This window comes from Trachemys scripta, chromosome 7 (genome assembly GCF_013100865.1).
Source record: "Trachemys scripta elegans isolate TJP31775 chromosome 7, CAS_Tse_1.0, whole genome shotgun sequence".
NCBI classification, from domain to species: Eukaryota; Metazoa; Chordata; order Testudines; family Emydidae; genus Trachemys; species Trachemys scripta.
Window position 1 is genome coordinate 42,091,303 of NC_048304.1, and position 18,866 is coordinate 42,110,168.

At 41.7% G+C, this 18,866-nt stretch overlaps 1 protein-coding gene across 1 annotated transcript in view; it reads right to left on the minus strand.

The window, feature by feature from the left end:
* Positions 1-6,351, minus strand: part of SHISA5 (shisa family member 5) — a 58,836-nt gene extending 52,485 nt beyond the window's left edge. Inside the window, exon 1 of the mRNA XM_034775997.1 lies at positions 6,147-6,351. Coding sequence (XP_034631888.1) covers positions 6,147-6,207 — 61 coding nt within the window. The 5' untranslated portion in view covers positions 6,208-6,351. The remainder of the gene's footprint in view (positions 1-6,146) is intronic.
* Between the last annotated feature and the right edge of the window lie 12,515 nt (positions 6,352-18,866).

Genomic DNA, 18,866 nt, shown 5'->3' on the forward strand with positions numbered 1-18,866 from the left:
ACACGTTTAGATGTATCTACATTAACTGTCATCTCATCTAGTGTCGTATCATAGAATCACAAAAGATTAGATTTGGAAGAGATCTCAGGAGGTCATCTAGTCCAACCCCCTACTCAAAGCAGGACCAACACCAACTAAATCCCAGCCAGGGCTTTAAAAACCTCTAAGGATGGAGATTCCACCACCTCCCTAGGTAACCCATTCCAGTGCTTCACCACCCTCCTAGTGAAATAGTGTTTCCTAATATCCAACCTAAACCTCCCCCACTGCAACTTGAGACCATTGCTCCTTGTTCCGTCATCTGCCACCATCTGTCCTCTTTGGAACCCCCCTTTAGGTACTTGAAGGCTGCTATCAAATGCCCCCTCACTCTTCTCTAGACTAAACAAGTCCAGTTTCCTCAGCCTCCCCTCGTAAGTCACGTGCCCCAGCCCTCTGATCATTTTCGTTGCCCTCTGTTGGACTCTCTCCAATTTGTCCACATCCTTTCTGTAATGGGGGGCCCAAAACTGGATGCAATACTCCGGATGTGGCCTCACTAGCGCCGAATAGAGGGGAATAATCATTTCCCTCGATCTGCTGGCAATGCTCCTACTAATGCAGCCATTAGCATTATTGGCAACAAGGGCACACTGCTGACTTATATCCAGCTTCTCCTCCAACCTAACCCCCTGGTCATTTCCTGCAGAAGTGCTGCTTAGCCAGTCGGTCCCCAGCCTGTAGCGGTGCATGGGATTCTTCTGTCCTAAATGCAGAACTCTGCACTTGTCCTTGTTGAACCTCATCAGATTTCTTTTGGCCCAAGCCTCCAATTTGTCTAGGTCACTCTGGACCCCAACCCTACCCAGCGTATCTACCTCTCCCCCCAGCTTAGTATCATCTACAACAGCATATCAGAATGTAATAAATACTATTTCAGTTGTTTCTTCTAAATTAATGATTTCCATCAGAGCTAAGGTGAGTTCTTAGCCTTCAGTCTTTCCATTTATAATATGCTGTCTCCAACCAAGATAGGTTAGCTCTCTCCAAGCATTCTCCCAAGCACATAAAGGATAAAACTGCTTGAAAATAAAGTTATAGACATTCCTTGTGGTGTTATTTTCATCACAATGGCTGCTAGCAAATATAGCAATGACTTTCAAGGATCATGGTACCAAATTTATCAGCCAATCAGCACTCTTCTAAAAATCAGTGTTAAAAGAAAAACTTTTAATAACATTTTTCCAGGTATTTGATTTGATGCACAAGATGCATCAGAGTAACATGTACTAAAGATTCAGATGCCTACATGGATCTGTATCTTTTAAAGAACTGGGGCAAATCTCAATCCTACAGAATTCAATGACAAAAATCTTTCATTGACTTCGATGAATCCAGTGTTTGGTCCCCCCAGTTTTCAAGATGATCTGCAAGACTTTTATATTATGTTTTGTTTGATGTTGTTCCTTTTTCTCCCTATCATGTATAAAGAAGGAAAGGTTTATTTTATGTTTTTTCCTGCATATTAACTCTAGAAATATAACAAAGACATCATCTGGTCTCTCTTTTGGCTAGGGGGTCTTAGAGGTGTGCTGTGAGCTTTCATAGCTTAACTGAAGGTTTGGGGTGATTCAGCTTTAACCAAGTCATCACTTCTCTCCAATTTTTAGCATTGGAGCTAGGTAGGCAATTTATGTGATCCAACTTAGTCAAGTATTTGAGAAGGCAAGGGATTTTAAGTCTGATCTCTTGTGAAGTCAATTTCACAGTTAGATAGAAGAGACCTACTGTTTAAAAAAAAAAGTTGCACACATTTTACACATTTTTATACATAAAAGGCAGTTCAGTTCATCCTTCTCATTTTAAGGTCATCTTTAATATTTTGGCGCATAAAATTCTGGAGGCTGATAATACTTCACTCCTTGCATCTGAGGATTTCAAGAAGCTTTACAATTTATCAGGTTCCACAGCATACTTTAGAGTTAAGTATTAGTGTGAAGACCAGGGATGCACATTTTGTGGGCAGAGGAGAAAACTCCTTGTTACTGAACTATTTTTGTTGTTTCAAGATTTATTTCTGTTAATAGTCTATAAGGTTTTGACACTTTCATTAGCCATATTTTAAAGCATCCAGTATAACCAAGTCAGGATCTGTTATTTAAAATAAGTGTAGTTAAAAAACAAAAAAACCTACGCGAACAATATCACTGAAAGATTGAAACTGTGGCTATCCCATTTCACGCAACTTAATATGGCAATAAATGAGATGGTAGGGACTAACCCCTTATTGGACTTTTATGGTTTTAGGTTTGTCTCCTTTGGATTGGATTTGAGATTTAGAGATTACCTTACCTCTGAGACGAGAGTAACCAGACTCATTGTTGCAACACGGAACTGAGAACAATATTTCCTGGTTTCTATTCCCTGCTTGACACTTGTGTGTACCCACTGTTTAACCATGTGCCCATCACAAATTATGTGCCTCAGTTTACCATCTGCAAACCAAGGGTAATATCATATTGTGAATTAACCAATGATGGTAGAAAACTTTGCCCTTAAAGCACCTTTTTATCTGAGGAGCTCAAATTATTTCATGTGTTATTGTTTCTCTGACAGTCTGTACCTTCTGAATAAGGATGTTGAGTTATTGTATATTAAAATATTCAATTAACATTTTTATTAAGAGATTAAGAAGTTATTTTGGTTGTATTTTAAACTGATTCTGCTGTAGTTTAAATAATCTCTCCTCTCTCTGTTTCCCTCATTGCATGGTTCTCCAATACTAATCTTCATCTGAATATTTTATCCATCTATAATTCTGAAAAATAACTATGTTCACTGTACCAACACAAAAAATAAAAACACCACCCAGATATGAAGACTCAAATATATTCAAAAGATAACAGGAAATTCTGGTTTATTAATACCTTCCACAGTGGTTCTGCAAATTGTGCCCATATGATGTCCCTACTGGTATAACAGTTTTCTTATGGAATAAAGAAATATGTTTGTGTAGAAAGCAAAAATCACAAACTGTTCTGCTTCCTCTATATAAAATAAGGAAGTGCAAAGCAATTAAGATGCTTCCAGATATATTACTTCTGTGTTGCACAAAGACAAAAACAAAAGCGTTTATCCAGGCTTACCACAGGCCTGAGCACAGAGGCAAACAAATTGTAGGGTATTAAAATAAAGGCAGAAGAGGCACATTCTAATCTATACTAAGTTAAAATAGACAAGAAACATATTTGCAGGAAGGACTACTATAAAAAATGTAAATTTATTGTTTAATTTTACTGCAAGGTATAATAAACTACATATGAGCCTCATTTATTTTCAACTCCCTGTTATCCCCAAGGCCCTATTAATTTAATTGACAAATGAGTTTAGATAAACAAAGCTGTCAATGATAATGTCCTCAACTTCATTATTAATTATTTAGACCACACTAATGCCCACAATCTAGATTGTGCTAGGTGTTCTTTAAAATATAAGACAGTTCCTGCTCTGAAAAGCTTAAAATCAGGTGAGGGTGGGAGGGAAGAGAAGGGATGTAATAAAGTGGTCAACGTAACAGCTAGGAAACACAGTTGCCAACTTTCACATGGTAAATAAGCATCGCAACTTTCACAATAAGCCAAAAATCAAGCTAATCCCATTTCAAAACGAGGCCACAACAAGCCAATCCCTAAGAACCCCAACACTCTATGTGACTAGATCCCCCCCAGAGTGCAGTTTGGGACTGTGGTGGGCCCGTTGTGCACCCCTGACTCTCTCCCCCCCTTGCTCCTGCTTGCTGGGAGCCTATCAAAAAAAAGAAGCAACAAGCTACACACCAAACAAGCTACAAGCCAAAAACTAGCCAACACGCAACTCAGAAGCCAATTAAGCCAAAAACAAGCCCAATTGCTGTGTTTTTTCATGGGTTTGGCATGTCTGCTAGGAAGCCTATTGGTAGTTCTCCTTTTTAGAATTGCATCAACTATCCCCAAATGTTCTTACCTAATAATCAGCTAATTTAGTTGAGTTACTTGATTGGATAAACTCCTTATCAGGGAATTGTCTCATCACCAATTGCTACTGTCCAAGAACAGATTCATGTCAGTATAGGATTCATAATTGTTACCATAACTCCTCCACGACCACCCCAACAGATGTTTTATTATACTGTCAGTAAGTCAACATGGACATAAGTCATAGCTAACTTGATTAATAAACTTCAAAACAGATCTGTGAATATTCCTCTCTCTCCCTCCCCCCTCAAATGAATGGAACTAACTTGCACTGAGTGTGACGACCTTGATGTAAAGGAAAAGCTGAAGCTTCTTTAGCTTTGACTTTTTCCTGAGCTCCAAGCCAGCTAGTCTTCCTAATTAAGCTCCTTTCCTGTAAATACTTTCCACTTATGCCTGATGTCTTAGATCAAAAGTTTTCTTTGCATGAAACAGGTTATTAGAGCTGTATGAAAAATTTAAAACCAATTTTGTAAACCTTGACATTTATGTGTTGACTTTTTTGGATGCCCAATCTTCATTACCTTGAAAATGCTCAATTTCCATAAGTGCTGAGCACCCGCTTCTTTAAAGAAAAAGGGTTCCTTTAAAGATTTCTAGGTACTAACAAAAATAATAAAATAAAAATGGGGCCCCATAAATCACTAGTCATGTTTGAAAATCTTAACAAAGTCCAGAGCAGCGTTAGTCACCAGTGTTATTTGTGACTGTGAAGTTCATCCAAATTAATATGATCATGGTAGGACATTAACAGCCTTGTGACTTTTTTAGCTCAGTAGTTTACTCAGAACATGCCACCATTGTAAAAAAATTAAATAAAACCCAAACCAAAAAACACTGTAACAAGATAGCACAAGGTAAAGCGCATCTTGGTTTATCATGTGAAAACTATTACACCCCAAGATCAATTATATTACTAAAACATTCTCTTGGGAAACCATAGCCTTCTACCTGACAGCTGCTTTTTAGTTTTGAAAAAGAGTGGTTTGATGTTCTGAACATTTTTGTTTATTTTTCTAATTCTTGTGGTAAAGGGGCCTCAAGCCATCTTGAGCAAGTACCCCTGCTCAACAGCAGCTAATATATTTTTTGAAGAGCCCCAGGGCCACTTGCAAATATGCTTCTGGTCTATTTGAGCTTCCTATGTATTCGGACAGACAGGAAACTGGACAGGATGGACAGGAGAGGGTTTTTACATTAGTAGCAGTTTGGGGGGAGGGGTGGAATTGTATCTAATGTTAATGCCTAAATGTTTGGGACCAAACATGCCACAACATGAATTCAGAATGAAAAGATGTAATATTTAATATTGTTAAGAAATCAATCAGGAACACATACAAAAATAAATCTGTTAGTCTTTAAGGTGCCACCGTCCTTCCTTGTTGTTTTTGTGGATACAGACTAACAGGGCTATCCCCTGAAACAGGAACATATATGTTCATTACTATTCCTGATAAGTCATCTAGTCACTCCTTCTCAGCCTATCGGCCAAGGCAAGATTGTTTCCAATGATACTCTCCAAAGCTTCATCTAATTTTAAATGACTCAGCTATTAGGCTCTTAATTGCTCTCTCCTACGGAATCTATTCCATGATCTAATGGATCTCGCTGTCGAGAAAGTGTTTTCCAGTATCTAGACAAAGTTTATTTAGTCCCTCCTGCTGAGTAAATACTGAATACTTACTATTCTCCCCCGTTGCCTCCCCCAATTCCCCTTTACAGCGGTGCCAGTAGCTGGAGCCTTGCCGTCACTGCCTCTCCTATACTTATGGGAGACTGAAGAGTGGGTCCCTGACGGGGACATTTGAAGAGAACGAAACCAAGCCCCCGGCAGCACTGAAATTAGCTCCCCCACGCCCAGCCCCAGCGAGGCGCTAGGGAGGGCTCCCTCGCTGGGATGGTGACGTTTAAAAGGGGGATTCCCAACACGATGCCTGAGAGGGGAGACGACAATGCCCCATTTGAGGGGGGCGCCTGGTCTCCCTCTCCCGCCCCATCCCATCCCCCGTGGCGTCTGTCCTGGAGACTGTCGACACCCGGCCTCGGGAAGCAGCACCTCCGCGCCCCAGTTCACCAGGAGCAGCCCTCACTGGGCCACCTCAAGCTCTGGTGTGCGGGCTCTGCCCAGCCCAGCCGCCCCCGTTCGGCACTCACCGCCGGCCAGTAGGAGCAGGACGCTGAGGGCCAAGCGGCTACAAGCGCCAGCGGGAACCATGGATCGTCCGTCCGGGGAACAGACGGCAGCCGCAGCTCGGTGGTGGGTCGATGTGTGACTGTTTTCCAAGCGAGGCAGGCTGAGCGCCCCCTGCGGCCGGGAGCCCGCCCAAGAGCCCCGGCCTCCGTCCGCCAGAGACTCCCCCTGCCTGGCTGAGGGGAGGAGTAACCAGCGCCTGGCGGCCTCCCCAGTTCAGCGCCCCCTTCTCCTCCCATTGTGGCGGCGGCCCACGCACCTCCCGCCTGTAGCCTGAGGCGCCGCGGGCGGCACCAGAAGCCCTGCCCCGACCCACTTGGTCACCGGGATGCCTAGGTTCATTCCCCCTCTGCCACAGATCCCTCCGTGCCTTGGGACCTTCGCCAAGGCGAGCCTCCCCCTCAAGGAAGCCGGGAGATCCAGGGTGTAACTTTAGCGGTGGATTGAGGCAAAGTATAGAACTGGCCCCTTTGGTCAGGTGCCCTTTTGAGCTGGAGGCTGCACACTGGCAGCGTTTAAAACATGAGGAGAGCGGGATCGTAACACTCCCCTCTGTCAAAGGGCTACATGCCCAGAATGGTATAGGAGGGACCTCAGAAAGAGATAGCTCTTCCCAGCCCCAGAATTCAAAGGGCTTTAGCTGTAGGGGTTCTAGTGTGGACACTTTTCTTTTTAGTTTCCCCTGATGCCGCAATAACTAGGGTGGTTTTATTATTTATCATGGAGTTTAGTATAGGAATAAAGTAAACGGGTCAATCCTTCAAATAATAAATATTTGCAGACTAAGTTCACAGAGGTGCTGCTAGATTGAATATGGGTGAAGTAAAGCTTTGCCAAAAACAGACCTAACCTTGGAAAACAAAGACTTTGCCCCCTTGTGGAAATAAGTAGGTAATAGCAGCAAGTTTGTGTATAACGGGACTAAGGGGGGTTTGAAAGTCACCATTAGACTTCTGCCATAACTGAGTCTGTGACAATTTAATAGCTTTAGCTGAGCTCAGCCTCTGCAAAATGAGGAGTACTTTGTTACCTTAGAGGGTCTTTATAATGACGAATTGAGGCTTGTAAGATTCTCCCACATTATAGGGAGTACTGTTTAAGAATTTAGATCATTCAAAACACAATTTGATCCCATAGCTCCATGGAAGTCTGTGAGATTTGTTTCAAGGGGATTTTTAAGTTTAACTTCCTGGTGCCGTGTGTAAACTAATGGCAGTTGTGCAACTTGTACATGAGACACCCATATGAAAATGACTAGAGGCAGATGAGAAACAGTAGAACTTCTTTGTTTTCTGCATTTCTTTCAGTAGACAAAGATGACCACTATAAACACTCTCAACATGAACTAATCCTCATTGCTGGTGGATTATATAGATAATTATTTTGATGGGGGAAACTAAGGCAGAAAATGTAAGTGAGTGGGTCAGGACCGTAGATGGAGGCATTGTCAGAACCAGTGTTTTAGTGAAGGAGTTCTGGGCTTGCTGCTTTGTTGAGAGTGCGTGCGGGCACAGACAGACAGACACTTTTATTCATTTAAATCCATGCAAATGTTTCATTTTGAAAAGTAATATTTCATCTAAGCTGTCATTTTAAAGGTAAATGTGTTAACTAGAGTTACTCACTTCTTCATCTTGAAGAAACAAGGTTAGTTAATTGTCACCCTCCTCCCCCTGCAGTCTTCTGGGTTGTGTAGAAAGTTACTGTTCACAAGAAAGCAATGGAGGGAGAACATATCTTTCTCAGCCCCCAAACACTGTATAAAAGTGGTCCAGTTTACATTGTGTTTGTAAATTAGTGATTTACAGAAACTATCAAATGCTAGTATAAATTTAGGGATTACCATGGTAAAACAAGGTTTCAAGTTACCTTCTGTCCATTTACTCTTATTTGTTAGGGCAAATATTAATATAAACTCTACAAACATTTATTAGCAAGTAACACTGTATGAAGAGATGTACATAGCTGTGTAAATAGCTCACCCCTAAGTTGTGGTTTGGAAAATATTTAGCTCGAATATATCTGTGATAAATAGAATCTTATCACATTTCCAATAGTGCCAATCCTCAGCATCCAAAGATCAGCATATCCTCAATAAACAAACAAACCACCACAAAACAGACTTAAAATAAAGATTTAAAATGCATGTAAGGTTTTTATTAGGGCTATTGATTAGAATCATAGAATATCAGGGTTGGAAGGGACCTTGTAATAAATAAATGTGTTAATTAAAATTTGTGACTGAGCTCCTTGGGGGAGAATTGTACATCTCCTGCTCTTTTACCCACATTATGCCAGACATTTCATGTTATAGCAGTCTCAGATGATGACCCAGCATGTTGTTCGTTTTAAGAACACTTTCACTGTAGATTTGACAAAACACAAAGAAGGTACCAATGAGATTTCTAAAGATAGTTACAGCACTCGACCCAAGATTTAAGAATCTGAAGTGCCTTCCAAAAAGCTGAGAGGGACGAGTTGTGGAGCATGCTTTCATTAAATCTTTCAGAATCTTAAAAGAGCAACACTCCGATGCAGAAACTACAGAAACTGAACCACCAAAAAAAATTCCCGCAGCTCCTATTGGCCGGGAAAGGCAAACTGGGATCTGCGAGCAGCCATACTTGCAGATGCTCAGGTAAATAAAGTGTCTTGCGGCGTGCCAGGAGCTTACCCTGAACAAGCTGCGAACCAAGTTTGGGAACCCATGTGCTATTGGTATCTGCACTGCCTGCTTCTATTTGGCAGGTGGGTCCAACAGTTCTATTGGTGTTTTTTACAGCTGCAAAGATTTTCATGCAATGATTTGCTTATTTTAGTATTTTGCAAATGTATATTGATTTTATCAAACAAATGCCTTTTTTGTAGATTCATTTCAGTAAGTAGGTTCCATAATACTGAATGGGCATTAATTGCTTTGTTTCTACAAAGATACAGGTGTACATTTACCAGGTTGCAGTGACTTTGGTGTAGGGCGGTGTTGTTTCTAGACAGATTTTTGAAGAGTTACAGTTGTTGCAAACCTTGAAGATGAAGTGGGCAGAGAGGGCACTTCCCCTCCACCAGCCCAGCCTGTTTCCCTTCCTTTTTTTACCCTTGTCTCTAGGAGAGAAAAGTATGGCAGCAGCTTTAAATGCTTTTTTCTTTTTCCTTTTTGTAGTTGTATTTCTAAAAATAAAGATCTTTATTCCCTGTCTGAACCTTACTGTAGTTTTGTGGTTTGAGAAGTTTCAGTTCCTGCTGCCCTTTTCCTGAACTCTCAGGTCCCTAGCCATCTGTGCAGAAGGCAACACTGATGCAATGTCAACTATTGCTCTATTTATGCCCTGCCCTAGTGGAGCAGGGAAGATAACTGAGTTACTTAAGATACAGACTTCCTTTACTGAGGATATTGTAGTTTACATTGCTACATAAAAACAGGGAAAGAAGCCCTCAGATTTACAAGTTCTCTTTAAAATGGGGATTTTTGGATGCTGTAGTACACACAAAGCAGTAAAAAGAACAGGCGTACTTGTGGCACCTTAGAGACTAACAAATTTATTAGAGCATAAGCTTTTGTGGACTACAGCCCACTTCTTCGGATGCTGTAGTCCATGAAAGTTTATGCTCTAATAAATTTGTTAGTCTCTAAGGTGCCACAAGTACTCCTGTTCTTTTTGCGGATACAGACTAACACGGCTGCTACTCTGAAACCCGACACAAAGCAGTGACATTTTGGATGTGGAACCATAATAATCTCAAACTACAACAAATATACTATCCTGATTAATTTGACTGTTAGAAAGGATAATACCAAGGTGGTGTCATTAAATGAAGTGATAACAGGCTCTTTTACTTTAAGTGTATTTTTAAAACACAGTCGTACCATGATTAGCTGAATCAAAGTAGCAGAATTTACATATTTCAGGTGGTAGCTGTGTTAGTCTGTATCAGCAAAAAGAACAAGGAGTACTTGTGGCATGTTAGAGACTAACAAATTTATTTGAGCATAAGCTTTCATGGGCTAAAACCCACTTCATCGGATGTGTGCAGTGGAAGATACAGTAGGAAGATATATACACACACACACACACACACACACACACAGAGAGAGAACATGAAAAAATGGGTGTTGCCATAGCAACTGTAACAAAGGTAATTAATTAAGGTTAGCTATTAGGTGAGCTATTATCAGAAGAAAAAAACCTTCTGTAGTGATAATTAAGATGGCCCATTTCCAACTGCTGACAAGAAGGTGTGAGTAACAGTAGGGGGAAAAATTAGCATGGGAAAACAGTTTTACTTTGTGTAATGACCCACCACTCCCAATCTTTATTCAAGCCTAATTTAATGGTGTCTAATTTGCAAATTAATTCCAATTCTGCAGTTTCTCATTGGAGTCTGTTTTAGAATTTTTTTGTTGGAGTATTGCGACTTTGAGATCAGTAATTGAGTGACTAGGGAGATTGAAGTGTTCTCTGACTGGTTTTTGAATGTTATAATTCTTGACGTATGTTTTGTGTCCACTTATTCTTTTGCGTAGAGACTGTCCAGTGTGGCCAATGTACATGGCAGAGGGACATTGCTGGCACATGATGGCATATATCACATTGGTAAATGTGCAGGTGAACAAGCTGCACTTGTGTCATCAGTGTGGTTAACTCAAAGAAAATTAAATACAACATTAACAATAATGAGTTAAAGTCTACTGAAATAAAATAAGCAGAGAATGAGTTGGTGTAAACTAGATTCTAAACCAATTTCCAAGCCCATAAATGAAAAGTTAATGTGGAGTGGAATCCAGTCCTTCCACACAACCGCTCCCACACATTTGAGTCTGTGGTTGAATTCCTAGGCCATCCCAAGGGTGAGGAACACCAACTATGGCAGCAGTGATTTGGTTGGCATAGCATTTAAGAAGCTTCATGTTTCCAGTAGATTCTGCATAGAATAGGGGAAGGGAATAGAAGAGGAAGCAAAACGTGAAGTTATTCTTTAGCTTGCATGCATTGCAGTATTGCACCTACATTTTCTAACAGTTTTCCTTTAAAAGATGCTAAAATAATGGTGCCTATACACAAAAGCATGTCTATAGGATTTTGGAACTGGGGCAAAAGTACTTTGGCAGGGTGGCAGTACAAGGGCCAAAATTTCATGTAATGGGCTAGATTCAGCTTTAGTTTTCACCAGTTTCTGCAAACATGATCCAGGGCCCCTTGTGGTAGAATGTCCTCCTGAAAGGGGGGTTGTAATGACAGTGCATGGCACCTGCAACCCACCCATCCAACAGTGGGCTTTTAACAACCTTAGCTTGGGTAATGGCCTAGGCAGCCTCCCCTTGCAATGTTCCAACCACATTTCAGGACTGTTCGCCCTAGCACTATCCCTAAGGGGTGTGATGGCAAAAATTCCTGATCTTCCTTTAGGAGCACATCCCCACTGGGTCAGGAAGTGGAATTTACACTTGCCAGCAGTAGTTGGGGTAACAAGCTCATTTACTGCAAGTCAGCATGATTATTTTTTCTTCCACCCCCCTCCTTCAGGTAGTATGTAAAAGGTATTTGCATCTCAGGACAAATAAGTGCACCTCCCAGGCATAAAATTGTGTTAAAAGGAAGTATTCTAATTAAAATAATTCATAGCATCAAGATAACTGTGTGAACTTACTACAACCCAGCCACTAAGCCAAAGATAAAACACATTTTGTTGAGATAAAAGCATAATATTGTTCAAGGAAGCCAGGAGTCTGAGTCAACACCTAGGATCCACCTGCTCTAGCCCTCCAGAAGTTTTTCGCCAAGTGAGACTAAGGGGAAAGTTACACAAGTCAAGAAAAAAAAAAGGGGGGGGGCCACAAAATCTAAACTACTACAACATGGGCAAACTCTTCAACACCACCATTGTGCATGTCAATCAGAAAGGTAACACTAAAGAGTGTCTGGAACAGGCATCTACACTAACTGCAAACAGCAGTTATGCAGAGCATCTACACTAACCATTTTGTTTCAGATGCACAGTGCACCACATCCACATATAGAAAGACAGTGGATATAATGTACCCAACAGTGCATTTAGTCTTCTTGACAATTGTTTGTTACATTGAACATGTCAGTTTTCCTGAAGGAAAAAAAAAAGTACATGTGTGTCATCAGGGTCAGCCACTATGCAAGCACAAGCATGCAGCAGAGTAGATGCCATGGGGGGGGGGGGGGGAAAACCCCACACCCCCCATCACCCCCCTCTGGCCCCCTTGCTAGATTGCTTTTGGGCCATGAGGTCCAGTGTAGATCATTGCAAGCACTGACAACTTTTGGTCTTGGTTTTTGAAGTGTAGTGTTTGATTTAATTCATTTCTCCCCCCCCAAATAATTGGGTTTTGTTTTATTTTATTTGTGGAGAAGGTTGTGTTTTATTTTGTTGCTATACCAGTGGTTTCTTTCTCCAGTGTTTCTCTTTAAGAAAAAGACTGGAATGGTGTGATTCCAGGTGATACTGCTCCACATACCTCCATCAACTAGTGGACTGTTCGCTGTCTCCTTTATCACATAATGCAATAGAGCAGCAGGGGATGTACTGCTTCTCAGGAGGCAAGTGGGGAGGCAGGGTAAATTTAAGTGATTTTGTGCCATGTTTGGTGACAATGCCGTTGTGTTCGCTTTCAGATTTCAGAAGTGACACTGCTGGGGCAGTGGGCCTAGACAGCTACAGCAATCCCCAGTGAAATGAGTGAATGAGTCTTGTTTGCTTATCAGCCATTGATTTTCATCCTGGCTTTTTCTGATGCAATCTCAAAGGAGAAGAGATTTTTAATGTGTTTTTTAAAAGGTAGATGTCCAAGCTGTGTTTATTATGCTTATTTGTTTTATTGATTTTTGGGTTGAGGTGTCAGGGAAGGATGAGACAGCTGCCCAGGGCAGCTGACTTCAGCCTGATACTTGGGCAGCACTCAGATTAGACTCATCATGAACAGTTAGGAGGAGGCAGAGCTGAGCAGCCACAGCTGTCTGAGGCCTGTAGCAGCCAGTTTGACAGGTAACCAAGCATTTTTAAGTTATAAAGTAGTGCCTGAAGGGTGGCCAAGAGTTTTGTGCGATTCCACTGGGAGGATTAGTTGAAACAGTGTAGCTGCTATACTACTTCTTCCTATCTACACTGTTAGTCCACTGGAACATATTGATATAGTGGTGGACAAACATGGTTAGTCTTAGAGCATGTACCATCACAGTGGTGGCCAAAGCACCATTGAGGACATTATAGGCATGGTAGAGGATTAATAAAAGTGATTTAGGCTTTGTCTATGTCAAAAGTCTGGTGTACTAGAGAACATGGAATTTTGTTGGCCATCCTTGTTACCATATAGCATTGCTAAATACAGTTGGGAGCAAGAGGGAACCGTACAAAAATCAGTACTGACACTTATGGCATTCATGAAACCCAGCAAATCTCAAAGTAGTTATCACTCTTGGGTTTCAGATTAAATATCCTCTCCACTACTACCCTCAGGGAGTGGATTATGGGCCTGATTTGGGCCTCAATAGCCACTCCCACTGACACTAGCAGGGCTGAGAGTACTCAGTTCTTTGCAAGATTAGGCACTAGTGGCCCTTATTCACCATTCAGTATTTCTGCAGAATTTCCACAAATATCACTGGGAGCTCTGCTTGGAGACAGGGATAGAGTATGCGCCAACCTTCAGTCAAGCTACCCTCTGAATTTAACAGTGAAACAGGAGCTGTGCCACTTCTCATAAGGAGTGCAACTGAATAATTAAACCCGGTCTCTGCAGTGATGCAGGATACCAGCAAGTGTAATTGATTTTCAAATGGATGTACTGGGGGGGGGGGGGGGGGAGAAGACAGATAAGGACAGTTCAGGCTTTTTTCTCAAACTGTCCTTAGAACATCCTTCTTATGTGAAGCTTTTTCAAATATGCATGAACTGTCCTCTCTACTCCAGAAAATTACACTCTCAGAATATCCCTACCACTGATCTACTCCACACCCCATGGAATATTTTTGTAGTCTTCTTGATTATAAGCCCCTCAGGTCAGTGACAGTATCTTACTATCCGTAAGCTTTCATCCACACCAGAGCGCCACACAAATATTCTTCCTGGAGTACTTTAACAGTAATACAGTATTTCTAACAGTGCTCTGCACAGGTATAGCATCTTTCAACTGGGGATATCAAACATCTAATCCTCAGCACCCTCAGGAGGAATGTTACTGCACTTTATAGAAGGGGAAAGTGAGGCACAGTTAAGCAATTTGCCCTAGTCACAGCTATTTGTTGGTAGAATGGAGGGAGTTTAACTCAATTTGTGATCCCTAGTCCTTTCTTCTAACCATTAGATGTTTTTGCACTGTACAGCCAGTAATGAATAGAAAGTAAGCAGTTTCATTTATTAGTTTCATCAGGGTTAGTTGCTCCTCTACCTAGAGCAATGGCTTCAAGAAAGCTACTTAACATTTGGTTGTTACTATGTGTATTATCCCTCACTGCTACTTCTGATTAGCCTTTTTTGGGCATCTTCCCTGTTGAGCTCATCTGTGCAGCTCTACTGGCAGGAGAGCTGGCATAGACAGGGCATTGACATTTTTATCAAAATGACCTCTAGACCTGAGTGGCAGAAGGGATTCAGGTCAATAGAATTCTGGAGGACTCCTTGAGCCTCATCTGCACTAGTGCTCCAATCATTGCTACCGCTAGTGGAGCTGAACCAGTGCTGTTAGTGGGAATTTCAGAGGAAAAGCATATAAGCATATGTCCATACCTTGAATACTATGTGCAGTTCAGGTCGCTTAATCTCAAAAAAGATATTAGATTTGGAAAAGTTACTGAGAAGGGCAACAAAAATGATTAGGGTATGGAACATCTTTTATTTAAGAAGAGATTAAAAAGACTGGGACTGTTCATCTTAGAAAAGAGATGAACGGGGGGGTAAAATAGAGGTCTGCAAAATGATGAATGGTGTGGAAAAAGTGAATAAGGAAGTGTTATATATCCCTTCACATAACAAGAACCAGGGCTCGCCCAATGAAATTAATAGGCAGCAGGTTCAAAATACATCTAAAGTAGTACTTCTTCACACAATGCACCATCAGCCTGTTTAACTTGTTGCCAGGGGATGTTAGAACATAAGAACGGCCGTACTGGGTCAGACCAAAGGTCCATCTAGCCCAGTATCCTGTCTGCCAACAGTGGCCAATGCCAGGTGCCCCAGAGGGAGTGAACCTAACAGGTAATGATCAGGTGATCTCTCTCCTGCCATCCATCTCCACCCTCTGCAAAACAGAGGCTAGGGACACCATTCTTTACCCATCCTGGCTAATAGCCATTAATGGACATAACCGCCATGAATGTATCCAGCTCTCTTTTAAACTTTGTTATAGTGTTCGCTTTCACAACCTCCTCAGGCAAGGAGTTCCACAAGTTGACTGTGCGCTGTGTGAAGAACTTCCTTTTGTTTGTTTTAAACCTGCTGCCCATTAATTTCATTTGGTGGCCCCTAGTTCTTGTATTATGGGAAGAAGTAAATAAATTTTCCTTATTTACTTTCTCCACATCACTTATGATTTTATATACCTCTATCATAGCCGCCCTTAATCTCCTCTTTTCCAAACTGAAAAGTCCTAGCCTCTAATCTCTCCTCATATGGGACCCGTTCCAAACTCCTAATCATTTTAGTTGCCCTTCTCTGAACCTTTTCTAATGCCAGTATATCTCTTTTGAAAAGAGGAGACCACATCTGTATGCAGTATTCAAGATGTGGGCGTACCATCGATTTATATAAGGGCAATAAGATACTCTCCGTCTTATTCGCTATCCCCTTTTTAATGATTCCTAACATCCGGTTTGCTTTTTTGACCGCCGTTGCACACTGCGTGGACCTCTTCAGAGAACTATCCACGATGACTCCAAGATCTTTTTCCTGATTCATTGTAGCTAAATTAGCCCCCATCATATTGTATGTATAGTTGGGGTTATTTTTTCCAATGTGCATTACTTTACATTTATCCACATTAAATTTCATTTGCCATTTTGTTGCCAATCACTTAGTTTTGTGAGATCTTTTTGAAGTTTTTCCACAGTCTGCTTTGGTCTTAACTATCTTGAGGAGTTTAGTATCATCTGCAAACTTTGCCACCTCACTTTTTACCCCTTTCTCCAGATCATTTATGAATAAGTTGAATAGGATTGGTCCTAGGACTGACCCTTGGGGAACACCACTAGTTACCCCTCTCCATTCTGAGAATTTACCATTTATTCCTACCCTTTGTTCCCAGTCTTTTAACCAGTTCTCAATCCATGAAAGGACCTTCCCTCTTATCCCATGACAACTTAATTTATATAAGAGCCTTTGGTGAGCCTTGTCAAAGGCTTTCTGGAAATCTAAGTACACTATGTCCACTGGATCCCCCATGTCCACATGTTTGTTGGCCCTTTCAAAGAACTCTAATAGATTAGTAAGACACAATTTCCCTTTACAGAAACCATGTTGACTTTGGCCCAACAATTTATGTTCTTCTATGTGTCTGACAATTTTAATCTTTACTAAAGAAGGCCAGAAGTAAAAATGGGTTAAAAAAAATGAATAAAATAAGCTCATGGAGACCATTAGCCAAGATGGTGCAGGATGCAACCCCATGCTCTAGGTGACCCTTTACTTCTGACTGGTAGATTCTGGACTGAACGACAGGGGATGGATCACTCAATAGTTGACCTGTTCTCTTCATTCCCTCTGAAGTCTCTGGCACTGGGTCCTGTTCGAAGGCAGGATACTGAGCTAGGTGGACCATTGGTCTTATCCAATATGGCCATTCTTATGTACTTACAAAGCCGCCAAGTCATTCTCCCCAAGTGCTGAGTGAGGGTATGTCACAGGAGAGTCAAGATGCATGGGTTGATGTTTGCAGATGTAAAGCATTATACAGCTTTTACTAATGGGTGTGTGTGTGTGAAAATCCACTCTAGTAAGTTATGGTAAAATACAAGTAATAGAATAGCCAGATAAACAATAATTAATCTTCCAAGAGTTGGTACACTCTCCAGCCCTCAAGAACTTCAGTGGGTTAGTTTTAAAATATATAGTCAAAGACAGCCCTAATTTAGCCCATGGAACTCCATTAATTTAATTAGGCCTGTGCAGGTTGTAAACCAGGGTGGAGTTTGGACCTTATTCTCCACTGCCTTGCGCCTTATGAATTCATTTACATCTGAGCAGAGTGAATCTAACACTATCATTCTCTTCTGGTAGAAGTGCAAGGCAATGGGCAGTCTGGTCGTTAGTCCCTTACTTGCTATATAGCATTTGCCAACTTCCTCCTGTATCGAGTGTACAGTGGGTCATTTGAATTATAAATAAACCCAGATCATCTAGGTTTTCCTGCACAAGATCATTGGTTCTCTTTCAAACAATTCAATATCAAAAGCTGAAGCTACTTTAGAGAGCTGCCCTCTAGTACTGTACAGTAAATTAAGGAGCAGTTGTATTATAAAAGCTTATTTCAGATATTTCAATCAGAGTTTGCCTGTTTTTACACTTTTCTATTGCATCTTGTGAAAGTGGAGACATGGCTTCTCATTACAGGCAGGCCTGGTATTGCCACCTATTAGGGTTGCCTGACACTTTCCATTATAAACCCTGCTTTCAGTTGTTTATATATCTTTGCCACAGTCTGCTTTTTTTTTTTTAATTTCAACCAAAACGTCAGCCATTTCCAAGAATAAGGCTAAGAAAAATTAATTTTGCTATGTGAAATTCTAGATACCTTTTCTCTAGTGTCTCCATCTTTCAGAGCAGGTATTTTATATTAAGCAGGAGGTGGCCTTTGTTTCAGGGATATGACTTCTGCTGTTCCTGTGTCAATCTAACCAAATTTTGCCACATAAGCCTTTAAAAAATTACAGTCTGTACATGCTCAGTAGAGAGATTTTGGCAGCTCAAGTGTCCAAAGATTGTGTGCACACTGAGCGCACTTATGCCTCACATGTAACAGTATTGCAAATGCACTATCCCCACAGAGGATTTGAACACGCTTCCTCCAACCCCAGGCTACAAGGTTAATACTGGACTTTCCCTGTCATGGTTGCTCTGGCTGGGACAGGGTGTGGCTGGGCACCAGAACTGAGAGCAGTGAGCATTTTTCTCCTGTGCTTTCAATGGCCCCCTGCTTAACACTGAGGCAGCATGGATAGGGTGACCAGACATCAAATGTGAAAAATCAGGATGGGGTGGAGGGTAATAGGAGCCTATATAAGAAAAAGACCCAAAAATGAGGACTGTCCCTATAAAATCGGGACATCTGGTCACCCTAAGCAGGGAGAAGGGAGCTGCCTGACTCCAGTGCAGAAGGGACCTGGTGAAGTAGGGAGAGGGCAGGCAGGGAGTTGATTGGTACAAAGAGGTAGGGGGCAGGGAGACAGGTTTGAGTCTGGCTGGGGGCAAGAGAAAAACTGACTGGGAGCCAGGCAGGGAAATGGGGTGAGAGAGGGACTGGATGCTAGTAGAGTGGTAGAGAGTCAGACTGGATCAGGAGCTGGGAGAGACTGACTGGTTGGTCCAGAAGACTGGGAGCAGAGTGAGGGGAGGACTGGGAATGAGTGGGCAAGTAGGAGTTGGAGGGGAAGACCGACTTGCTGGGTAAGAAGACTGGGATGAGAAGCGTAAGGAGCAGAGACTTGCTAGATGAGGAGAGAGTCCGG